Source organism: Oncorhynchus keta, chromosome 31 (assembly GCF_023373465.1).
Source record: "Oncorhynchus keta strain PuntledgeMale-10-30-2019 chromosome 31, Oket_V2, whole genome shotgun sequence".
NCBI classification, from domain to species: Eukaryota; Metazoa; Chordata; class Actinopteri; order Salmoniformes; family Salmonidae; genus Oncorhynchus; species Oncorhynchus keta.
In genome coordinates, this window is record NC_068451.1 from 17,194,293 (window position 1) to 17,220,858 (window position 26,566).

Genomic DNA, 26,566 nt, shown 5'->3' on the forward strand with positions numbered 1-26,566 from the left:
AAATATCAAATTTGATTTTTTTTATTTTATATCACCTTTATTTAACCAGGTAGGCCAGTTGAGAACAAATTCTAATTTACAACTGTGACCTGGCCAAGATAAAGCAAAGCAGTGCGGCAAAAATAACAACACAGAGTTACACATAAATAAACGTACAGTCAATAACACAATAGAAAAATCTATGTACAGTGCGTGCAAATGTAGAAGAGTAGGGAGGTAAGGCATACCATAGAGGCAAAATAATTACAATTTAGCATTAACACTGGAGTGATAGATGTGCAGATGATGATGTGCAAGTAGAGATAATGGGGTGCAAAAGAGCAAGAGGATAAATAACAATATGGGGATGAGGTAGTTGAGTGTGCTATTTACAGATTGGCTGTGTACAGGTACAGTGATCGGTTAGCTGCTCTGACAGCTGATGCTGAAAGTTAGAGAGGGGGATATAAGACTCCAGCTTCAGTGGTTTTTGCAATTTGTTCCAGTCATTGGTAGCAGACAACTGGAAGGAAAGGCGGTCAAAGGAAGTGTTGGCTTTGGGGATGACCAGTGAAATATACCTGCTGGAGCACGTGCTACGGGTGGGTGTTTCTATGGTGGCCAGTGAGCTGAGATAAGGCGGGGCTTTACATAGCAAAGACTTATTGATGACCTAGAGCCAGTGGGTTTGGCGACGAATATGTAGTGAGGGCCAGCCAACGAGAGCATACAGGTCGCAGTGATGGGTAGTAAATGGGGCTTTGGTGATAAAACGGATGGCACTGTGATAGACTGCATCCAGTTTGCTGAGTAGAGTGTTGGAGGCTAATTTGTAAATGACATCGCCAAAGTCAAGGATCGGTAGGATACGAGGGTATGTTTGGCAGCATGAGTGAAGGAGGCTTTGTTAAGAAATAGGAAGCCGATTCTAGATTTAATTTTGGATTGTATATGCTTAATGTGAGTCTGGAAGGAGAGTTTACAGTCTAACCAGACACCTAAGTATTTGTAGTTGTCCACATATTCTAAGTCAGAATCGTCCAGAGTAGTGATGCTGGTCGGGTGGGTGGGTGCAGGCAACAATCGGTTGAAGAGCATGCATTTAGTTTTACTTGCATTTAAATGCAGTTGGAAGCCACAGAAGGAGAGTTGTATGGCATTGAAGCTTGTTTGGAGGTTTGTTAACACAGTGTCCAAAGAAGGGCCAGATGAATACAGAATGGTGTCGTCTGTGTAGAGGTGGATCAGAGAATCACCAGCAGCAAGAGCGACATCATTGATATATAGAGAGAAAAGAGTCGGCTTGAGAATTGAACCCTGTGGCACCCCCATAGAGACTGCCAGAGATCCGGACAACAGGCCCTCAGATTTGACACACTGAACTCTATCTGAGAAGTAGTTGGTGAACCAGGTGGGGCATTCATTTGAGAAACCAAGGCTGTTGAGTGTGCCGATAAGAATGTGGTGATTGACAGAGTCGAAAGCCTTGGCCAGGTCGATGAATACAGCTGCACAGTATTGTCTCTTATCGATGGCTGTTATGATATCGTTTAGGACCTTGAGCATGGCTGAGGTGCACCCGTGACCAGCTCGAAAACCAGATTGCATAGCGGAGAAGGTACGGTGGGATTCGAAATGGTTGGTGATCTGTTTGTTAACTTGGCTTTCAGGGTGGGCAGGATGGATATAGTTCTATAACAGTTTGGTCTAGAGTGTCTCCACTTTTGAAGAGGGGGATGGCCACGGCAGCTTTCCAATCTTTGGGGATCTCAGATGATATGTAAGAGAGGTTGAACAGGCTAGTAATAGGGGTTGCAACAATTTCATGGGATAATTTTAGAAAGAGAGGGTCCAGACTGTCTAGCCCAGCTGATTTGTAGGGATCCAGATTTTGCAGCTCTTTCAGAACAACAGCTGTCTGGATTTGGGTGAAGGAGAAGCGGGGAGCTTGGGCAAGTTGCTGCATGGGGTGGTGAGCTGTTGCCAGGGTTGGGGTAGCCAGGTGGAAAGCATGGTCAGCCATTGAAAAATGCTTATTGAAATGATCGATTATTGTAGATTTATCGGTGGTGACAGTGTTTCCTAGCCACAGTGCAGTGGGCAGCTCGGAGGAGGTGCTCTAATTATCCATGGACTTTACAGTGTCCCAAAAGTTTTTGCAATTAGTGCTACAGGATGCACATTTCTGTTTGAAAAAGCTAGCCTTAGCTTTCCTAACTGACTGAGTATATTGGTTCCTAACATCCCTGAAAAGTTGCATATCGCGGGGGCTATTCGATGCTAATGCAGAACGCCGCAGGATGTTTTTGTGCTGGTCAAGGGCAGTCAAGTCTGGGGTGAACCAAGGGCGATATCTGTGCTTACTTCTACATTTTTCGAATGGGGCATGCTTATTTAAGATGGCGAGGAAAGCACTTTTAAAGAATAACACGACATCCTCTACAGACGGGATGAGGTCAATATCCATCCAGGATACCTGGGCCAGGTCGATTACAAAGGTCTGCTCGCTGAAGTGTTTTAGGGAGTGTTTGACAGTGATGAGGGGTGGTCATTTGACTGTGGACCCATCACGCACGCAGGCAATGATGCAGTGATCGCTGAGATCCTGGTTGAAGACAGCAGTGTATTTAGAGGGCAAGTTGGTCAGGATGATATCAAAGAGGGTGCCCATGGTTACGGATTTAGGGTTGTACCTGGTAGGTTCCTTAATAACTTTGTGAGATTGAGGGCATCTAGCTTAGATTGTAGGTCTGCCGGGGTGTTAAGCATATCCCGGGTTAGGTCACCTAACAGTACAAACTATGAACATGGATGGGGGGCAATCAATTCATATATGGTGTCCAGGGCACAGCTGGGGGCTCAAGGGGGTCTATAACAAGTGGCAATGGTGAGAGACTAGTTTCTGGAAAGGTGGATTTTTAGAAGTAGAAGCTCAGATTGTTTGGGCACAGACATGCATAGTATGACAGAACTCTGCAGGCTATCTCTGCAGTAGATTGCAACTCCACCCCCTTTGGCAGTTCTATCTTGTCGGAATATGTTATAGTTAGGGATAGATGTTATAGTTAGGGTGCAGAAGAATAGATTCAAGGCATAATGTGAGTACAGTGGAGGTAAACCTAGGCATTGAGTGTGAGAGGCATGATGAGAGAGGTTTAATCTCTAGAGGCAACAGTTAAGCCAGGTGAGATCACCACACCGCATGTGTGGGGTGGCATATTTGGCAGGACTAGGGGCTCTACAGTGAAAAATGACAATAATCACTAACCAAAACAGCAATAGACAAGGCATATTGGCATTAGGGAGAAGCATGTCTAGCCGAGTGATCATAGGTTCCAATGAGTAGCAGTAGATGAGTCAAGGAAGCCAATTCAGTAGTTGCTGCTACACTAGGCGAGCTGGAGACACGGCGATTCAGACAGCTTGTGGGCAGGGGCTAGCAGATGGACATCCGGCGACCTCTCTGCACCTTGGTCCGATTCTTACAACAACATTCGTGACAGAAGATCCCACCACCCCAGGACCAAGCAGCATGCCCAGGAGGAGCAGACATCCTGGACGTGGGAGGATATATTGGACGGGAAGGGATCCTGGACGTGGGAGGAAAACCGTGGCCCGAAAGGATCGCCTTCCATGGAAGCAGGCGGAGGCAGCAAAGGAGGGACAACGACTACACCGGGGTTCGCGGCCACGACGTAGGCCCAAGAAGCAGCCTCAAATGTTTTTTTGGGAAGAGGCACACGGGGTGGTCGGCGACGCTGAGGGGTGAATCAGAGGCCGAGGAGGAATATTGGGAAAGATTGAGCGAGGAATGGTTGGCGAAAATTGAGGAGAGTGATGAGAGAGAGCTCTTGGTTTGGCTGAAGAGGCAAGACAGTCGCCCTGAGGAGCGTGTTAGCCGTCCAATGCCACCTGTGCCAGCTCCTCACACTTTGAGGAGAGTCTCATTGTTCCGGTACAATGTGTGCCGGTTTATTGCACCATGTCTCCAGTGCGGTATGTCCTGTGCCAGCTCCCCGCACTTGCCGTGCGAAGGTTGTTATCTGTCCAGGCCACATTGTGCCAGCTTTACACTCCAGACCTCCAGTGTGCCTCCATGGCCCAGTACATCTTGTGCCAGCTCCCCGCACCTGCCATGCAAAAGTTGTTATCTGTCCAGGCCACGTTGTGCCAGCTCTACGCTCCAGACCTCCAGTGCGCCTCCCCAGCCCGGTACGTCCTGTGCCGGCTCCACGCACCCTGCCTCCAGTGCGTCTCCCCAGCCCGGTACGCCCTGTGCCAGCTCCACGCACCAGGCCTCCAGCGACAGTCTGCGGTCCGGAGCCTCCAGTAACGGTTCCCAGTCCGGAGCCTCCAGCGACGATCCAGGGCCCGGAGTCTCCAGTGATGATCCAGGGCCCGGAGCCTGCAGTGATGATCCATGGCCCGGAGCCTCCAGTGACGATCCATGGTCCGGAGCCTCCTGCGAGGGTTCCCAGTCCAGAGCTTCAGGCGACGGTCCCCAGTCCAGAGCTTCAGGCGACGGTCCCCAGTCCAGAGCTTCAGGCGACGGTCCCCAGTCCAGAGCTTCAGGCGACGGTCCCCAGTCCAGAGCTTCCGGCGACAGTCCCCAGTCCAGAGCTTTCAGCGACGGTCCTCAGTCCAGAGCTTCCGGTGACGAGTCCCAGTCCAAAGCTTCTTGCGACAGTTCACAGTCCAGAGCTTCCGACCACGCTCCACAGTCCTGTACTTCCTGAGACGGTCCACAGTCCGGAACCTCCTGAGACGGTCCACGGTCCGGAACCTCCTGTGATGATCCACGGTCCGGAACCTCCTGCAACAGTCCACGGTCCGGAAACTCCAGTTCCAGGGCTGGAGCCTTCCTCTGCTCCGATGCCCAGTCCAGGCACGGTGGCCAACTCAGCTCCATGGCCGGAGCCTTCCTCGGCGCCGGTGTCCAGTCCGGGTGCGGCGTTCAACCCAGCTCCGTGGCCGGGGTCCTCCTCTGCGCCGAGGCCCAGTCCGGGCACGGCGTTCTACCCGGCTCCATGGCCGGACCCGTGGTCTGGGCGGGGGCAAAGACCCGCACCGGAGCCGCAACCGGCAATAGTCACCCCCCTACCCTCCCCAGTTGGTTTCAGGTTTTGCGGCCGGAGTCCGCACCTTTGGGGCGGGTACTGTCATGCCCTGACCATAGAGAGCCTTTTTTATTCTCTATCTTGGGTTAGGTCGGGGTGTGACTAGGGGGTGTTCCTATCTAGGTGTTTTGTGACAGCAGTCTGCGTGTATATTTAAGATGGCATGCTGTTAGATATAAAAAATACAAAAAGCAGCAGGTTATATTCTTATAAACTGTTCACAAAAATATAAAACATTTAGTAGGAGCAGATCACATTATATTACAGCAGGCAATGTATTTCTACCAACAAAAAGGTGTAATGGGTCAGCACTCAAAAAGATGTTGCATAAAGCTTACTTCATTATTGTCACGTTCTGACCTTAGTTCCTTTGTTTTGTCTTTGTTTTAGTATGGTCAAGGTGTGAGTTGGGGTGGATAGTCTGTTCTTTTTTCTATAATTTGGGATTTCTGTGTTTGGCCTGGTATGGTTCTCAATCAGAAGCAGCTGTCAATCGTTGTCCCTGATTGAGAACCATACTTAGGTAGCCTGGTTTCACCTTTGAGTTGTGGGTGATTATTTTCTGTTCTGTGTTTTTTGTGTATTCACCGTACAGGACTGTTTCAGTTTCATTTCGTTCTCTTTGCTGTTTTATTCGTAGTGTTCTGAGTTATAATAAATATAATGAACACTTACCACGCTGCGCATTGGTCTTCCGATCCTTCCTACTACTCCTCCTTGTCAGAGGAGGAAGACAACCCTTACAATTATTCAATTTGTTGTATTATGTTCACTGCATCAGGGATAGCGTACACAGACATTTCGGCTTTGCATCCTTCTTCAGTGTGTAGGTACAATTTTACTTGAATTCATAACAGCATTTGTAAAGAACAACCGATGAGCAGCAGGTGCTTCTAATCAGGGTTGCCACTCATCTGCCAATCAGGGATATAGCTTTTCTTGTCTACCTGTATACAAGTTAGTCACAAAGAAATACAGAATTATAGGGTATGGGAGCGGGAACGAAGGGCAATTCATGAATCAATTACCTTAGGTGTCTGCTCACTTGAATACATTATATCAATTAATGAGATAGCCCACCACAAAGGACATTAGGCACAGTCGTTCACAAATATGTGGGGCCAACTCATGAACGATATGTAAAATCTTATTTGGAGAGTGTTCTTGTATAACAGTCTAAATGTACACTATAGGAAGGAGGTGAAATCTAATTCTTAGTTTAAACCGTGTGGAGATCCAGAATTGAATTTATATAGCCACATGGCTTTTCTTTGGAGTAACATGTTGTCCTAATCACCTCTGTGTGGTCGAGTAACTTTTTCGATATCGACGCAACTCATTTCATTAGTAGAATGATTTTGTTCTATAAAGAAAGTGGATTTATGTTCTCCAAGGCGTACTTTCTTGGCCCAGGATGTTTTCCCAATATAAATCTTATTACAAGAACACTGTAACATATATAAATTACTTATTTAGTAAATTATACATTACTTTATTTCATAGGTCCTATAAGTCTGAGTGTCACGCCCTGACCTTAGTAATCTCTGTTTTCGTTATTATTTTTGTTAGGTCAGGGTGTGACTAGGGTGGGTATGTTAGTTTTTGTCTTGTCTAGGGTTTTAGTATATCTAAGGGTTTTGTAAGTCTAGAGATATGTATGTCTATGGTGGCCTGAATTGGTTCCCAATCAGAGGCAGCTGTTTATCGTTGTCTCTGATTGGGGACCATATTTAGTTTGCCATTTTCCCTTGGGTATTTGTTGGTTCTTATTCTATGTTTAGTTGCCTGTCTGCACTACTCATATTTGCTTCACAGTTAGTTTTGTTAGTTTGTTCAGCGTTCCCTCTTTAATTAAAGAAGAATGTATGCTTACCACACTGCGCCTTGGTCTCCTCCATATAACACACGTGACAGAAGAACCCACCATAAAAGGACCAAGCAGCGTGTTCAGGAGGAGCAGTCAGTATGGACATGGGAAGAAATACTGGATGGAGCAGGACACTGGACGCAGCCGGGGGGGTGTACTGTCAGGCCCTGACCTTAGTTATCTCTGTTTTCTTTATTATTTTGGTTAGGTCAGGGTGTGACTAGGGTGGGTATGTTAGTTTTTGTCTTGTCTAGGGCTTTATTATGTCTAAGGCTTTTGTAATTCTAGGGATATGAATGTCTTTGGTGGCCTGAATTGGTTCCCAATCAGAGGCAGCTGTTTGTCGTTGTCTCTGATTGGGGACCATATTTAGGTTGCCATTTTCCCTTGAGTATTTGTGGGTTCTTATTCTATGTTTAGTTGCCTGTAGGCACTACTCATATGTGCTTCACAATTCGTTTTGTTAGTTTGTTCAGTGTTCTTTCTGTAATTAAAGAAGAATGTACACTTACCATGCTGCGCCTTGGTCTCATCCATACAACGAACGTGACCCTGAGGACATATTAAGTTAGAAAATGTCCTTGTGGTGCTACAAGAGGAACAAGATATACAGGGGAAGCGTCCTTTTATGAATGCCTCTTTTCTCTCTCTGACCACATCTGATTTAACTAATATGTTTGATAGATTTCTTGATAATTTATAAGTGAATAAAGGTGTTTTCTGGAAGGCAGAATTTAAAGAGGAGTCGGGATAATACAGTGCATTCGGAAAGTATTCAGACCCCCTTGAATTTTCCACATTTTGTTACATCACAACCTTATTCTAAAATTGATTAAATATTTTTTTCCCATCAATCTACACACAATACCCCATAATGACAAAACGACAGACATACCTTATTTACATGAGACCCTTTATTATGAGACTCCAAGTTGAGCTCAGGTGCATCCTGTTTCCATTGATCGTCCTTGAGATGATTCTACATATTGATTTGAGTCCATCTGTGGTCAATTTAATTGATTGGACATGATTTGGAAAGGCACACCTGTCTATATAAGGTCCCACAGTTGACAATGCATGTCAGAGCAAAAACCAAGCCGTGAGGTCAAAGGAATTGTCCGTAGAGCTCTGAGACAGGATTGTGTCGAGGCACAAATCTGGGGAATGGCACAAAAAAATGTCTGCATCATTGAAGGTCCCCAAGAACACAATGGCCTCCATCATTCTTAATTGGAAGAAGGTTGGAACCACCATGATACTTCCTAGAGCTGGTTGGAACCACCAAGACACTTCGAAACTCCCCAATACAGGTGTGCCAATCTTGTAGAGTCACACCCAAGAAGACTTGAGGCTGTTATCTCTGCAAAAGGTGCTTCAACAAAGTACTGAGTAAAGGGTCTGAATACTTATGTGAATGTGATATTTCATATTTTTATTTTTAGAATATGGCTGTCATGTCTTTGGCTATGCCGGATTAAGTGATATGACATGCTATTCTATAAAATCCTTTCTCTGTAATTAATATTACCTGATTGAGCTAATCATGTAACTGTAATTAACTAGAAGGTCGCGGGCACCACAAAATAATATTTATAGAGCAGTTATCTTCCGAATAAAGTCTTAAAGACCTAGTAATATTTTACATCAATAGCAGTCAATATTAATCGTCACCTTATTTCTCATCTCATCTGAAAGTTGTAAATTCTTCACGAACCCTGGCTAACAAGTTGGATCAGCAATACAAAAATTGGGTTTAATTATTTATTTACTAAATACCTAATTAATCACACAGAATTTCATATACACAGATTGAATCATACCTTGATTACAAATGATGTCATAAAGGAAAACGTCCCTAGCCGACAGAACAAATGTGACAGCTGGTTACACAAAGAAAAGGGGGATTGGGTTTGAGTGAATGAGCGGGAAGACTGAAGAACAAAGGGAGAAGCGATGTCTCTATCGTAAATACAGGATCTTATGCATTCTAAATTACCGCCCATTTGTAAAAGGAAAATGCAATACATATTTACTCTGAGCTGCGCTTCAATAGGTTGGTGGTAGATGGAAGGCCGAGTTGCCCAAGAGTTATTCCATCCTTTGAAGAGTGTCTCTGGTGGTAAACTGTACCCATTTTAGTAACATCGTTGTGTGGTAGAGTGCCATGCTTATATGCTCTTGCTATATTCTGGCTGGTATTGTCGAAATTCATATTATATTCAACGTGTCGATCGTCCTCTTCACGTGGGAATTCAATGCTAATTTCATTAGGTAGCTGAGATTGGCTTTGCTCTGTAGGTGTCACCTAGGTGTCACCTGCCCTTCTAACGTCAAGGCCATCGCCTTAATGTCCCCGGAACAGGAAGTTATATTGTCGTCAAGGCTTTATATAGGAAGGGAGAGGAGGGCGTGTTTCATAGTTTATAACCAATGCCTCTTCACGTGGGCGGACCACTGAGTCGGGTCTAATACACTCATGAAAACCCAATTCTCACATTTTAGAAGCTAAAATCACATTTTAGAAGCTAAAATCACATTTCATCCCCTCACAAATAATTGAATATTCAAACATTTCAATTGCACAACAATTCCATGTGAATCTGATAACTATAATGTGTAGACTTTCCACTGTACCGTTTATGTCATCCTATCATTGATGAGAATGTCTCCGATGACAACCGAACTGACATCATATTCATAAAGTACCACCGCATATGTTCAACTGGTTGGATTACCAAAATATGGTTAATTTCCCCCCACCTTCTGATTTTCCCAGAATTTATATGTTAACCAAGGGATTTTCAATAGTCACATCAGTAGGGTAGAGAGAAGGAAACAAGGGGGAGAGGTATTTATGGCTGTCATAAACCTACCCCCAGGCCAGCGTCATGACAGATGAAATGTAATAAAATGTGGAAAAAGTCAAGGGGTCTGAATACTTTCCAAATGCACTGTATATGCCAGTGTTTATTGACAGCAGACTTGATGCCATTATGGCTATTATTGAAAGTAAGTATTTATACTGAACAAAAATATAAACGCAACATGCAACAATTTCAAAGATTTTACTGAGTTACAGTTCATATGAGGAAATCAATCATTTTAAATACAGTCATTAGACCCTAATCTATCAATGTTCGCCTAAAATGGCATACCCAAATCTAACTGCCTGTAGCTGAGGACCTGAGGAAAGAATATGCATATTAATGATACTTTTTGAAAGGAGTCACTTTGAAGTTTGTGGAAATGTGAAATGAATGTAGGAGAATATAACACATTAGATCTGGTAAAAGATAATACAAAGAAAAAAACATGCGTTTTTTCCTTTTTGTACTATCATATTTGTAATGCAAAAGAAAAGCCATCATTTATTATTCCGACCCAGGCGCAATTTAGATTTTGTCCATTAGATGGCAGCAGTGTATGTGCAAAGTTTTATACTGATCCAATGAATCATTGCATATCTGTTCAAAATGTTGTATCAAGACTGCACAGATGTGCATGATTGGTTTATTAATACATTTTCAGATGTGCACTCTCCTCAAACAATAGCATGGTATTTTTTCACTGTAATAGCTATTGTAAATTGGACAGTGCCGTTAGATTAACAACAATTTAAGCTTTCTGCCCATATCAGTCTATGTCTATGTCCTGGGATATATCCATGTTACTTACAATCTCGTTAGCTTAACCTTCCCATGGGGGGGAGGACCCATCCTGTAGAGGTTAAAATAAATGGGTGTCACAATGGGCCTCAGGATCTCGTCACGGTATTTCTGTGCATTGAAAATGCCATCGACAAAATGCAATTGTGTTCACTGTCCGTAGTTTATGCCTGCCAATACCATAATCCAACTACCACCATGAGGCACTCTGTTCACAACGGTGACATCAGCAAACTGCTCGCTGACATGACGCCATACACATGGTCTGCTGTTGTGAGGTCGGTTGGACGTAATTACACATTTTCTGAAAAGACTTTGGAGGCGGCTTATGGTAGAGAAATTGACATTAAATTCTCTGGCAACAGCTCTGGTGGACATTCGTGCAGTCAGCATGCCAATAGCACTCTCCCTCAAAACTGTGGGAGAGTGCCACATCTGTGGCATTTTGTTTTGTGTCAAAACTGCATATTTTATAGTGGCCTTTTAAGGTGCACCTATGATCATGCCGTTTAATCAGTTTCTTGATACCTGTCAGGTGTGGCAGATTATGTTGGCAAAGGAGAAATGCTCACTAACAGGGATGTATACAAATTTGTGCACAAAATTTGAGAGAAATAAGCTTTTTGTCTGTATGAAACATTTCTGGGATATTTTATTTCAGCTCATGAAACATGGGACCAACACTTTACATGTTGCGTTTATATTTTTGTTCAGTGTAGTTTACAGAGAACAGTTCCTTCTGTTTTTGACACAAATCTTTATTAAGTAATAAGCTTTTAACTTGTTTTAGAGCTTTATCAAGCCATGTATCGGGGTTTCCTCTGAAGTGGAAACGCTCAAGGAGAGAATTTGATTGTCTGTCATATTCTTCCTCTGTGTCACAGATGCGACGCTGGCTATGAAGTTGGCTTACTGGTAAACCTCATTTTAGGGGGAGATGGTGATGACTATCAGCTGTCAGTATAGTAGTTTATCTGTAGGTTTTCTGTAAACTGTAGTACTTAGAGATTGTCCCTTCTTTGTAACAAACACATCTAAGAAATGTATAGAGTTAATGTTCTTTTCCATAGTGAAGGAAAAGGAAGAAATGTGTTTAATTTAATTTCGTAGCCTGTCCAGATCTGTAACGATTCTCCTCCTCTTATGAGGAGGAGTAGGAAATATCGGACTAATGCGCAGCGTGGTTGTCACGTTCTGACCTTTATTTTCTGTGTTTTGTGTTTAGTTAGTATGGTCAGGGCGTGAGTTGGGTGGGTAGTCTATGTTTGTTTGTCTAGGTTTTGGGAATTTCTATGTTTCGGCCTAGTATGGTTCTCAATCAGAGGCAGGTGTCATTAGTTGTCTCTGATTGAGAATCATACTTAGGTGGCCTGGGTTTCACTGTGTGTTGGTGGGTGATTGTTTCCTGTCTCTGTGTATGCACCAGATAGGACTGTAATTTGAGTTTTCACGTTTTCTTAGTTTGTTCATGTGTACCTTAAAGCATTAAAGAAGTACCATGGAAAATTACCACGCCGCGTATTGGTCCTCTGATCCGTTTCGCCTCTCCTCTTCGGAAGAAGAGGAGGAAACTCGTTACAGTGGTAAGTGTCCATGTTGTTTATTTTAACCGGAACACTGAAACAAAAACAAAAGTCGAACAAAACGCAACAGTTCTATCAGGTACTCACACAAAACAGAAAACAATCACCCACAACTCAAAATGGGAAAACAGGCTACCGAGGTATGGTTCTCAATCAGAGACAACGATTGCCAGCTGCCTCTGATTGGGAACCATACCAGGCCAAACACATAGAGATAGAAAACATAGAACTCAAAACATAGAATGCCCACCCCAACTCACGCCCTGACCAAACTAAAATAGAGACATAAAAAAGGAACTAAGGTCAGAACGTGACAAGATCATAAAGCAATTGTCTATATATTGGGTCCAATATTTAACATGATCTTTGTAAGGTTTATTTTCATAAAGAAAATCCAATTAGAATTTTTGAAGAGATTTTTGTGTTTCCACCAAACAGGTCTTCCTGATCCAGTGTTGAATGCTGTATTACGCAACAATCATCTCCTAACAAATACAATAAAGTCCTCATGATCATCATCAACATGCGGTGACCATGTCGTAACCTAATAATAGCCGATAATATCCATCTGATGCCTGATGGATGTGACCTTTAACCTAGTTGTTTGGTCTCTCTGTTGTCAGAGATAATGCCTGGGGCTTTTAGCTGAATAATCCTTCATCCTCAGAGCTGAATTTATATCAAGCCTCCTATGTAATAGTATTGTAGACCAGGGTTTCCCTAACCCGGTCCTGGGGCCCCCTATTGGTTCTTAACGATTTACATGAGCTCTTATTCATAATGCACATATTACAGTACATTATTGAGTAGAGTATGAATGATTGTGCGTGTGTGTGAGCAGTTCATTCTTTCTGCATCCGACTATAAATGTAAAGATACTCTAACCACACAGGTTTCACATCATCCTTTGGTGGTGAAGAGTGGCAGTTTCACTTGGGCTGAATTCCAAATCAGCCCGCTACCCTAGAGCTAAACTGAGCTGAATGGCCCAGTCAGTCATTCAGTCAGGCAGCCTCAGTCCCCTTCCTTCTACTCTCCTCCTCCCCCACTCTTCTTATTACAGCGGAGAGGTTGAGAAGTGAGCCCCACATGGATCTGTCTGCATTAATTATTGAATCGTTTCCTCCACTGTGGTAACCTTTACAGAGCATGACAGGGCAGGAGGCTAAAGTCCCAGACATTATACTGGAGGGGAGGAACACACAGGAGCAACAGAATATGTATGGATACTGTATATGTGTGCATCACTTGGTATTCCTCATTCATTTACCCGTTCAGACGAGGCATAGTAAACGCAGTCACCTGTTGAAGTTGGACTGAACCAGATGGCATGGTATACTGCATGTCCTGTATAACAATGTTGTTTTATAAACTATAGCCGTGTTTTGTGCACTGTGCGCCTCCTCTAGCTGCCTAGTCAGTCTTCCCCTATCAGTTTGAGGGCAGGTAATTGGGGTTGTTTGGGGGGAGTGTTCAGCCATGCTACCCTGACAGCTCCTGGGTGACACTGGCATGCTGAAAATCTCACTGTGTTTGTGTCCTCTCTCTCTCTGTATATCTCTTTCCCCTCCTCCCTCCTCTCAGGTCTACAGTCTGAAGGCTCGCCCCCTCACCTAGAACAACCCTCTGAACAGCAACAACAAGACATCGCCAAGATGTTCAGCACCAAAAGGTCAGAATGGCGTCACAGATTTCATCTATTTTTGTGCTATTGTGGGGAGGAGGGGGGGGGGCTGTCACAAATCCCAGGGCGTTTTAAAAATGGCTTTTTCTGATACAAACAGACATTTCATGTCAGCTGTTTTTGTATTTTTGCTCATGTTTTGGAGCTGAATTTGACTATAGAGAGAGAGGTGACTTTTGAGTTAAGGTCAACACAAATGTTATTTTGCCTCTGTTTAATCACAAATAATGTCAGTTTAAAAGGTGCCTAATTGAGTTCTATTTGTTTCTATTTTAGTTATTCTTCTTGAAATATAATGTTATTGTTTCCATAAGACATGAAGACACACACGCACACGCACACGCACTCGCACACACAAACACAATCAGACATCATCTGTAATGAAATTAAGCCAGGTATTAGTATTGCAAAATATATAATTAATTGCCTGTGGATTACATCCTGAAAAATAATGAATATTCAACACTAGAACTCCTCCCTCATATTTTCAGAAGTATACAAACACTCTCATCCCAGAATAAAATCAAACAAACTGCCTAGCTTGACTAATCACATAACAGTGCATGTTCTAACAGGAAGTTACAGCTAGTTCACAGAAATATATTAAATAATGGTCAAAGGCACCTTGCCTAACATCAGTGTTCAAAGAAAACCAATGGGAGTTCTCTGCCTCAAACGGTTTCTAAGAGCTTTGTCTAAATTATCCCCACATCATGTCAAATGCATGGTGGGAAAACTATTTTGTACTGTGTTGAAAGCTTCTAGAACATTACCTGCTAATAGAGGGCTTTTAAGATTAAGTACCTTATTAAGTGAAATTTACTGAAATGTTAAGCTCCCGCCCGTTTTGATCTGGTGGGGCGAAATGATACCCATTTTCCTCACAACATGTGAGAGGTACCATCCTGACAATTACCTTAATTATCTTTATAGAAGATTAGAGGAATTACAAGATTTTTAGATGTTTTTATAATCGTCTCACATGGCATTGCGACCTCTAATGGTAATACAGTATGTGAACAAAATATAAACTAATATAATATAATCAAGTGAAGTTGAGATGATTCACAAGGTGGATGAATCCCTTGATGATGAGTTCTCTTGATGATGTCCTACTCTGCTTCCTGTTGTTACGTAAAGCAGAATGTGTGTGAGTATGTGAGTATGAGTCAGCCTCGGGTGGAACCTTACTGTATCTGTGACAATACGTTGTCTAATGGTTGTTGTTGTGATTTGGGTGAGTGGCGTATGAATGGGTGTTGTGTCTGTTGTTCTTGTGGTTGTTGTGTTTTGGCTGAGTGGCGTATGAATGGGTGTTGTTCCTGTTGTTCTTGTGGTTGTTGTGATTTGGCTGAGTGGCGTATGAATGGGTGTTGTTCCTGTTGTTCTTGTGGTTGTTGTGATTTGGCTGAGTGGCGTATGAATGGGTGTTGTTCCTGTTGTTCTTGTGGTTGTTGTGTTTTGGCTGAATGGCGTATGAATGGGTGTTGTTCCTGTTGTTATTGTGGTTGTTGTGTTTTGGCTGAGTGGCGTATGAATGGGTGTTGTTTCTGTTGTTCTTGTGGTTGTTGTGATTTGGCTGAGTGGCGTATGAATGGGTGTTGTTCCTGTTGTTATTGTGGTTGTTGTGTTTTGGCTGAGTGGCGTATGAATGGGTGTTGTTCCTGTTGTTCTTGTGGTTGTTGTGATTTGGCTGAGTGGCGTATGAATGGGTGTTGTTTCTGTTGTTCTTGTGGTTGTTGTGATTTGGCTGAGTGGCGTATGAATGGGTGTTGTTCCTGTTGTTCTTGTGGTTGTTGTGATTTGGCTGAGTGGCGTATGAATGGGTGTTGTTCCTGTTGTTCTTGTGGTTGTTGTGATTTGGCTGAGTGGCGTATGAATGGGTGTTGTTCCTGTTGTTCTTGTGGTTGTTGTGTTTTGGCTGAATGGCGTATGAATGGGTGTTGTTCCTGTTGTTCTTGTGGTTGTTGTGATTTGGCTGAGTGGCGTATGAATGGGTGTTGTTCCTGTTGTTCTTGTGGTTGTTGTGTTTTGGCTGAATGGCGTATGAATGGGTGTTGTTCCTGTTGTTCTTGTGGTTGTTGTGATTTGGCTGAGTGGCGTATGAATGGGTGTTGTTCCTGTTGTTCTTGTGGTTGTTGTGATTTGGCTGAGTGGCGTATGAATGGGTGTTGTTCCTGTTGTTCTTGTGGTTGTTGTGTTTTGGCTGAGTGGCGTATGAATGGGTGTTGTTCCTGTTGTTCTTGTGGTTGTTGTGATTTGGCTGAGTGGCGTATGAATGGGTGTTGTTCCTGTTGTTCTTGTGGTTGTTGTGATTTGGCTGAGTGGCGTATGAATGGGTGTTGTGTCTGTTGTTCTTGTGGTTGTTGTGATTTGGCTGAGTGGCGTATGAATGGGTGTTGTTCCTGTTGTTCTTGTGGTTGTTGTGATTTGGCTGAGTGGCGTATGAATGGGTGTTGTTCCTGTTGTTATTGTGGTTGTTGTGTTTTGGCTGAGTGGCGTATGGATGGGTGTTGTTCCTGTTGTTCTTGTGGTTGTTGTGATTTGGCTGAGTGGCATATGAATGGGTGTTGTTCCTGTTGTTCTTGTGGTTGTTGTGATTTGGCTGAGTGGCGTATGAATGGGTGTTGTTTCTGTTGTTCTTGTGGTTGTTGTGATTTGGCTGAGTGGCGTATGAATGGGTGTTGTTCCTGTTGTTCTTGTGGTTGTTGTGTTTTGGCTGAGTGGCGTATGAATGGGTGTTGTTTCTGTTGTTCTTGTGGTTGTTGTGATTTGGCTGAGTGGCGTATGAATGGGTGTTGTTCCTGTTGTTCTTGTGGTTGTTGTGTTTTGGCTGAGTGGCGTATGAATGGGTGTTGTTCCTGTTGTTCTTGTGGTTGTTGTGATTTGGCTGAGTGGCGTATGAATGGGTGTTGTTCCTGTTGTTCTTGTGGTTGTTGTGATTTGGCTGAGTGGCGTATGAATGGGTGTTGTTCCTGTTGTTCTTGTGGTTGTTGTGTTTTGGCTGAGTGGCGTATGAATGGGTGTTGTTCCTGTTGTTCTTGTGGTTGTTGTGTTTTGGCTGAATGGCGTATGAATGGGTGTTGTTCCTGTTGTTCTTGTGGTTGTTGTGATTTGGCTGAGTGACGTATGAATGGGTGTTGTTCCTGTTGTTCTTGTGGTTGTTGTGTTTTGGCTGAGTGGCGTATGAATGGGTGTTGTTCCTGTTGTTCTTGTGGTTGTTGTGTTTTGGCTGAATGGCGTATGAATGGGTGTTGTTCCTGTTGTTCTTGTGGTTGTTGTGTTTTGGCTGAGTGGCGTATGAATGGGTGTTGTTCCTGTTGTTCTTGTGGTTGTTGTGTTTTGGCTGAATGGCGTATGAATGGGTGTTGTTCCTGTTGTTCTTGTGGTTGTTGTGATTTGGCTGAGTGGCGTATGAATGGGTGTTGTTCCTGTTGTTCTTGTGGTTGTTGTGATTTGGCTGAGTGGCGTATGAATGGGTGTTGTTCCTGTTGTTCTTGTGGTTGTTGTGATTTGGCTGAGTGGCGTATGAATGGGTGTTGTTCCTGTTGTTCTTGTGGTTGTTGTGTTTTGGCTGAGTGGCGTATGAATGGGTGTTGTTCCTGTTGTTCTTGTGGTTGTTGTGTTTTGGCTGAGTGGCGTATGAATGGGTGTTGTTCCTGTTGTTCTTGTGGTTGTTGTGTTTTGGCTGAGTGGCGTATGAATGGGTGTTGTTCCTGTTGTTCTTGTGGTTGTTGTGTTTTGGCTGAGTGGCGTATGAATGGGTGTTGTTCCTGTTGTTCTTGTGGTTGTTGTGTTTTGGCTGAGTGGCGTATGAATGGGTGTTGTTCCTGTTGTTCTTGTGGTTGTTGTGATTTGGCTGAGTGGCGTATGAATGGGTGTTGTTCCTGTTGTTCTTGTGGTTGTTGTGATTTGGCTGAGTGGCGTATGAATGGGTGTTGTTCCTGTTGTTCTTGTGGTTGTTGTGTTTTGGCTGAGTGGTGTATGAATGGGTGTTGTTCCTGTTGTTCTTGTGGTTGTTGTGATTTGGCTGAGTGGCGTATGAATGGGTGTTGTTCCTGTTGTTCTTGTGGTTGTTGTGATTTGGCTGAGTGGCGTATGAATGGGTGTTGTTCCTGTTGTTCTTGTGGTTGTTGTGTTTTGGCTGAGTGGCGTATGAATGGGTGTTGTTCCTGTTGTTCTTGTGGTTGTTGTGATTTGGCTGAGTGGCGTATGAATGGGTGTTGTTCCTGTTGTTCTTGTGGTTGTTGTGTTTTGGCTGAGTGGCGTATGAATGGGTGTTGTTCCTGTTGTTCTTGTGGTTGTTGTGTTTTGGCTGAGTGGCGTATGAATGGGTGTTGTTCCTGTTGTTCTTGTGGTTGTTGTGATTTGGCTGAGTGGCGTATGAATGGGTGTTGTTCCTGTTGTTCTTGTGGTTGTTGTGTTTTGGCTGAGTGGCGTATGAATGGGTGTTGTTCCTGTTGTTCTTGTGGTTGTTGTGTTTTGGCTGAGTGGCGTATGAATGGGTGTTGTTCCTGTTGTTCTTGTGGTTGTTGTGTTTTGGCTGAATGGCGTATGAATGGGTGTTGTTCCTGTTGTTCTTGTGGTTGTTGTGATTTGGCTGAGTGGCGTATGAATGGGTGTTGTTCCTGTTGTTCTTGTGGTTGTTGTGATTTGGCTGAGTGGCGTATGAATGGGTGTTGTTCCTGTTGTTCTTGTGGTTGTTGTGATTTGGCTGAGTGGCGTATGAATGGGTGTTGTTCCTGTTGTTCTTGTGGTTGTTGTGTTTTGGCTGAGTGGCGTATGAATGGGTGTTGTTCCTGTTGTTCTTGTGGTTGTTGTGATTTGGCTGAGTGGCGTATGAATGGGTGTTGTTCCTGTTGTTCTTGTGGTTGTTGTGATTTGGCTGAGTGGCGTATGAATGGGTGTTGTTCCTGTTGTTCTTGTGGTTGTTGTGTTTTGGCTGAATGGCGTATGAATGGGTGTTGTTCCTGTTGTTCTTGTGGTTGTTGTGATTTGGCTGAGTGGTGTATGAATGGGTGTTGTTTCTGTTGTTCTTGTGGTTGTTGTGTTTTGGCTGAGTGGCGTATGAATGGGTGTTGTGTCTGTTGTTCTTGTGGTTGTTGTGATTTGGCTGAGTGGCGTATGAATGGGTGTTGTTTCTGTTGTTCTTGTGGTTGTTGTGTTTTGGCTGAGTGGCGTATGAATGGGTGTTGTTCCTGTTGTTCTTGTGGTTGTTGTGTTTTGGCTGAGTGGCGTATGAATGGGTGTTGTGTCTGTTGTTCTTGTGGTTGTTGTGATTTGGCTGAGTGGCGTATGAATGGGTGTTGTTCCTGTTGTTCTTGTGGTGGTTGTGTTTTGGCTGAGTGGCGTATGAATGGGTGTTGTTCCTGTTGTTCTTGTGGTTGTTGTGTTTTGGCTGAGTGGCGTATGAATGGGTGTTGTTCCTGTTGTTCTTGTGGTTGTTGTGATTTGGCTGAGTGGCGTATGAATGGGTGTTGTTCCTGTTGTTCTTGTGGTTGTTGTGTTTTGGCTGAGTGGCGTATGAATGGGTGTTGTTCCTGTTGTTCTTGTGGTTGTTGTGATTTGGCTGAGTGGCGTATGAATGGGTGTTGTTCCTGTTGTTCTTGTGGTTGTTGTGTTTTGGCTGAGTGGCGTATGAATGGGTGTTGTTCCTGTTGTTCTTGTGGTTGTTGTGATTTGGCTGAGTGGCGTATGAATGGGTGTTGTTCCTGTTGTTCTTGTGGTTGTTGTGATTTGGCTGAGTGGCGTATGAATGGGTGTTGTTCCTGTTGTTCTTGTGGTGGTTGTGTTTTGGCTGAGTGGCGTATGAATGGGTGTTGTTCCTGTTGTTCTTGTGGTGGTTGTGTTTTGGCTGAGTGGCGTATGAATGGGTGTTGTTCCTGTTGTTCTTGTGGTTGTTGTGATTTGGCTGAGTGGCGTATGAATGGGTGTTGTGTCTGTTGTTCTTGTGGTTGTTGTGATTTGGCTGAGTGGCGTATGAATGGGTGTTGTTCCTCTTTGTCCTGCCCTGAGACAAACGCTGTGCTAACATTAAGATTCAATACGGTTTATTATGATTTGTAGACAGCATAAAATACATGGTGCCAACACACAGAGGCAAGAGAGGTTGTCGTGATTCTAGTCATGCATATGAAATGCATATAATTAGGAGCAGGTTGAGTAACGTATGGTAAAACTAAGATACCTCACTGTCTTTAGGGGGACTGGATCAACTGAACAGATGATATGGATGTGCTGAAAATGATTATTTTAGAGCAGCCCATCTTGAAAATTCATAGATTCTCAAACTCATTCCCATTTAGCTGAATATGAGACAAAGTGTATTTCTTCTGCTAAACTGCTGAACGTCCCGAAAGACGACTGTGGAAATCTGTTTATCTGTCTAAAAGCCTGAGATGCAACTGTGGATTTTTTTATATTGGTTTTCCATCCTTGCCTCCCCCCCTCCCCGCCACACAGACACACACACACACACACACACACACACACACACACACACACACACACACACACACACACACACACACACACACACACACACACACACACACACACACACACACACACACACACACACACACACACACAAACACACAGTCACTGAAGTGTCCATCTGCATACACACAGAGACTTTCATTAAAAGTCTGTCATTAAAATTTAATCAGTCTCATGTCTGACATAGTACTTTAGGCTACCTTGCATTTTATTGGAATGAAGTCTGGAACAGAGGCGAGGATGATAAATCTAGAACCTTCCCTTACCTAGGGAAAACACATTAGCCTTGTCTGTCTTTGATTACATTAACTCTAACTTCCCTCCAATACTAGATAGACTTGTTTTACTGTTATAGATGGGCCTAGATGGGCCCAAAACCTCAGAATCCAGTCACAGCTTAATCGGTTGTGTTTATGCATTCTCATTAAAAGGTAACTTGAGCACCGTTAAATTGAATCTTTCATTCCAAGGCAACATTTATGAAGCGGAGAGCTGAATTACAGTTTTGTATCCAACTCATTAAAACTTTGCCCCGAAAGTCCTCCGCTAACGAAGCTAAAGCTATAAATCTGGAAGGGGGCGAACAAAGAAAGGTCCCTATAATTCTCTCTGAGGTTGATGTCATTTCTATCTGTATTCTGTCTGCGGATATGCTCCTCTAATGAGGCTTTCCAGTGTTTACATGCCAAAATCGTCTGAGACGAACGGATGATGAGGAGAGGAGAATCGAGTGGACCCAACCCCGGTACCACCTTCACTCCTCAGCTCATTATTCAGCCATCATGCTGCCGTGCCCAAAATGGTCCTGAGACTATATTGACACAACAATACACAATTCAGCTCCGATATGACCTCGAATCTCCCCAAATCCTCATTATATCCCTCCTGGGGCTGGAAGAGGTTGTCTAATTCCAGTTTTGGTTCATTCGTGGCCTCTGATTGTTACCTCACGGCTGTTTACTGTCATGGGTTTCATCCCAAATGGCACCCTATTTCCTATGTAGTGCACTACTTTTGACCAGAGAATTGGTTGAAAGTAGTGCGCTATATATGTAAGGATCAACGCTGGAGACAGGAAGCAGGTACAGGGAGAACATTTAATAAACTACGACCATAAAACAGGACAGGAACAGCGTTTGGACAGGGGACAAAGTAACGACATCAGTGCTGACACAGGGAATAACGTGAGGAACAGACAGATAAAGGGAAGGCAATCAAATAATGATAGAGTTCAGGTGGGTCCAATGAGGCACTGGTGCGCGTAATGAAGGGGACAGGTGTGCGTAATGATAGGCAGTCTGGTACTCTCAAGGGCCAGAGAGGGAGAGCGGGAGCAGGCATGACAATAGGGTGCCATTTAGGACACACCCTTGGAGCAGGAACAGGAGGAGGCTGTCTGCCCTGTATGTCCTGTTGGTGGACGGCTCTGTTGCTGTCTGTTTGTTGGGAGGTCTTGGTAATGATCTGTTGCTGTCTGTTTGTTGGGAGGTCTTGGTAATGATCTGTTGCTGTCTGTTTGTTGAGAGGTCTTGGTAATGATCTGTTGCTCTCTGTTTGTTGGGAGGTCTTGGTAATGATCTGTTGCTGTCTGTTAGTTGAGAGGTCTTGGTAATGATCTGTTGCTGTCTGTTTGTTGAGAGGTCTTGGTAATGATCTGTTGCTGTCTGTTTGTTGAGAGGTCTTGGTAATGATCTGTTGCTGTCTATTTGTTGGGAGGTCTTGGTAATGATCTGTTGCTGTCTGTTTGTTGAGAGGTCTTGGTAATGATCTGTTGCTCTCTGTTTGTTGGGAGGTCTTGGTAATGATCTGTTGCTGTCTGTTTGTTGAGAGTTCTTGGGGGCGGCAGCGTAGCGTAAGAGCGTTGGACTAGTAACCGGAAGGTTGCGAGTTCAAACCCCCAAGCTGACAAGGTGACAAGGTACAAATCTGTCGTTCTGCCCTTGAACAGGCAGTTAACCCACTTCCCAGGCTGTCATTGAAAATAAGAATGTGTTCTTAACTGACTGGTTAAATAAAGGTAAAATTAAAAATAAAAATAAATGATCTGTTGCTGTGTGTTAGTTGAGAGGTCTTGGTAATGATCTGTTGCACTCTGTTTGTTGGGAGGTCTTGGTGATGCTGAGTCAAGCTGTCAAGCTTGGAGCTATACTTGCTTTCATTGTGGGCTCTAATGAAATTACTACAACAATATGAGTGGGACTCATTAGTTGTGGATGGACCCAGACACAAACTGAGCCTAGTTCAAATATGTTTGATGCTTTAATATGGACTGACTTACTGACTGGCGCTGAGTGTGAATAAATGACAAGTTCACAGGTGGGATGTTTCATGGATATTCAGCATAGAGGAAAACATCTTCCTGAATGGATGTACCTGATTTTGTCTCTATCATTCACAACAATGACTCACAGTGTAATGTATTCCTGTATTACCTTTCTTTGATAATGAACATGATTTCTATTTGACCGTGACAACGTTGATCGCCGGGACATTACAGACTACATACGTCAGCCAATTAAGAAAATTTGCCTACTTGATGTGTCACATCGTCAAAACTTCTAGTTAGGATGTGTCACATCATCAAAACGTCTAGCTAGGATGTGTCACATCGTCAAAACTTCTAGTTAGGATGTGTCACATCATCAAAACGTCTAGTTAGGATGTGTCACATCAAAACGTCTAGTTAGGATGTGTCACATCATCAAAACGTCTAGTTAGGATGTGTCACATCATCAAAACGTCTAGTTAGGATGTGTCACATCATCAAAACGTCTAGCTAGGATGTGTCACATCATCAAAACGTCTAGTTAGGATGTGTCACATCATCAAAACGTCTAGTTAGGATGTGTCACATCAAAACGTCTAGCTAGGATGTGTCACATCATCAAAACGTCTAGTTAGGATGTGTCACATCATCAAAACGTCTAGTTAGGATGTGTCACATCATCAAAACGTCTAGTTAGGATGTGTCACATCATCAAAACGTCTAGTTAGGATGTGTCACATCATCAAAACGTCTAGTTAGGATGTGTCACATCATCAAAACGTCTAGTTAGGATGTGTCACATCATCAAAACGTCTAGTTAGGATGTGTCACATCATCAAAACGTCTAGCTAGGATGTGTCACATCATCAAAACGTCTAGCTAGGATGTGTCACATCATCAAAATGTCTAGCTAGGATGTGTCACATCATCAAAACGTCTAGCTAGGATGTGTCACATCATCAAAACGTCTAGTTAGGATGTGTCACATCATCAAAACGTCTAGTTAGGATGTGTCACATCATCAAAACGTCTAGTTAGGATGTGTCACATCATCAAAACGTCTAGTTAGGATGTGTCACATCATCAAAACGTCTAGTTAGGATGTGTCACATCATCAAAACGTCTAGTTAGGATGTGTCACATCATCAAAACGTCTAGTTAGGATGTGTCACATCATCAAAACGTCTAGTTAGGATGTGTCACATCATCAAAACGTCTAGCTAGGATGTGTCACATCATCAAAACATCTAGCTTGGATGTGTCACATCATCAAAACGTCTAGCTAGGATGTGTCACATCATCAAAACGTCTAGCTTGGATGTGTCACATCATCAAAACGTCTAGTTAGGATGTGTCACATCATCAAAACGTCTAGCTAGGATGTGTCACATCATCAAAACGTCTAGTTAGGATGTGTCACATCATCAAAACGTCTAGCTAGGATGTGTCACATCATCAAAACGTCTAGTTAGGATGTGTCACATCATCAAAACGTCTAGTTAGGATGTGTCACATCATCAAAACGTCTAGTTAGGATGTGTCACATCATCAAAACGTCTAGTTAGGATGTGTCACATCAAAACGTCTAGCTAGGATGTGTCACATCAAAACGTCTAGCTAGGATGTGTCACATCATCAAAACGTCTAGCTAGGATGTGTCACATCATCAAAACGTCTAGTTAGGATGTGTCACATCAAAACATCTAGTTAGGATGTGTCACATCAAAACATCTAGTTAGGATGTGTCAGATCATCAAAACGTCTAGTTAGGATGTGTCACATCATCAAAACGTCTAGCTAGGATATGTCACATAATCAAAACGTCTAGTTAGGATGTGTCACATCATCAAAACATCTAGTTAGGATGTGTCACATCATCAAAACATCTAGTTAGGATGTGTCACATCATCAAAACATCTAGTTAGGATGTGTCACATCATCAAAACGTCACATCATCAAAGCTAGGATGTGTCACATCATCAAAACGTCTAGTTAGGATGTGTCACATCATCAAAACGTCTAGCTAGGATGTGTCACATCATCAAAACGTCTAGCTAGGATGTGTCACATCATCAAAACGTCTAGTTAGGATGTGTCACATCATCAAAACGTCTAGCTAGGATGTGTCACATCATCAAAACGTCTCAAAAGTTCGGATGTGTCACATCATCAAAACGTCTAGTTCGGATGTGTCACATCAAAACGTCTAGTTAGGATGTGTCATCATCAAAACGTCTAGTTCGGATGTGTCACATCATCAAAACGTCTAGTTAGGATGTGTCACATCAAAACGTCTAGCTAGGATGTGTCACATCATCAAAACGTCTAGTTAGGATGTGTCACATCATCAAAACGTCTAGTTCGGATGTGTCACATCATCAAAACGTCTAGTTAGGATGTGTCACATCATCAAAATGTCTAGTTAGGATGTGTCACATCAAAACGTCTAGTTAGGATGTGTCACATCAAAACGTCTAGTTAGGATGTGTCACATCAAAACGTCTAGTTAGGATGTGTCACATCATCAAAACGTCTAGTTAGGATGTGTCACATCATCAAAACGTCTAGTTAGGATGTGTCACATCATCAAAACGTCTAGTTAGGATGTGTCACATCATCAAAACGTCTAGTTAGGATGTGTCACATCATCAAAACGTCTAGTTAGGATGTGTCACATCAAAACGTCTAGTTAGGATGTGTCACATCATCAAAACATCTAGTTAGGATGTGTCAGATCATCAAAACGTCTAGTTAGGATGTGTCACATCATCAAAACGTCTAGCTAGGATATGTCACATAATCAAAACGTCTAGTTAGGATGTGTCACATCATCAAAACATCTAGTTAGGATGTGTCACATCATCAAAACATCTAGTTAGGATGTGTCACATCATCAAAACATCTAGTTAGGATGTGTCACATCATCAAAACGTCTAGCTAGGATGTGTCACATCATCAAAACGTCTAGTTAGGATGTGTCACATCATCAAAACGTCTAGCTAGGATGTGTCACATCATCAAAACGTCTAGCTAGGATGTGTCACATCATCAAAACGTCTAGTTAGGATGTGTCACATCATCAAAACATCTAGCTAGGATGTGTCACATCATCAAAACGTCTAGTTCGGATGTGTCACATCATCAAAACGTCTAGTTCGGATGTGTCACATCAAAACATCTAGCTAGGATGTGTCACATCATCAAAACGTCTAGTTCGGATGTGTCACATCATCAAAACGTCTAGTTAGGATGTGTCACATCAAAACGTCTAGCTAGGATGTGTCACATCATCAAAACGTCTAGTTAGGATGTGTCACATCATCAAAACGTCTAGTTCGGATGTGTCACATCATCAAAACGTCTAGTTAGGATGTGTCACATCATCAAAATGTCTAGTTAGGATGTGTCACATCAAAACGTCTAGTTAGGATGTGTCACATCAAAACGTCTAGTTAGGATGTGTCACATCAAAACGTCTAGTTAGGATGTGTCACATCATCAAAACGTCTAGTTCGGATGTGTCACATCATCAAAACGTCTAGTTAGGATGTGTCACATCATCAAAACGTCTAGTTAGGATGTGTCACATCATCAAAACGTCTAGCTAAGGAATCCATCAAAAAGGGTATATAATAAACAGAATAACAGATACAACATTGACATTCCCCCCAACCACCCACACATGAATGCAAACACACATACACATTCACACACTCACAAACACACATACACACACGCAAACCCCTTGCGCTTAATGAGTTACTTATGCAGAGGTAGGGGACAGGAGAATGTTCCCCTGGGATCACCAGAGGGGATGTTCAACCCCCTGCCAGGGCCTGCTGGATGAAGAGACCACCGCGGTGGCTCCGATTTCTCCAATTTGTCTGACGCCTGGTCCAGACGTCCT

General features: G+C 43.2%; 1 protein-coding gene across 4 annotated transcripts in view; it reads left to right on the forward strand.

Moving 5' to 3' along the window:
* Positions 1-26,566, forward strand: part of LOC118364567 (oxidation resistance protein 1-like) — a 212,208-nt gene that overhangs the window by 24,260 nt on the left and 161,382 nt on the right. For all 4 annotated transcript variants that reach the window (XM_035746214.2, XM_035746213.2, XM_035746216.2 and 1 more), the window contains exon 2: positions 13,796-13,883. In XM_035746214.2, the coding sequence (XP_035602107.2) occupies positions 13,867-13,883 (17 nt within the window). In that variant the 5' untranslated portion in view covers positions 13,796-13,866. The remainder of the gene's footprint in view (positions 1-13,795; positions 13,884-26,566) is intronic.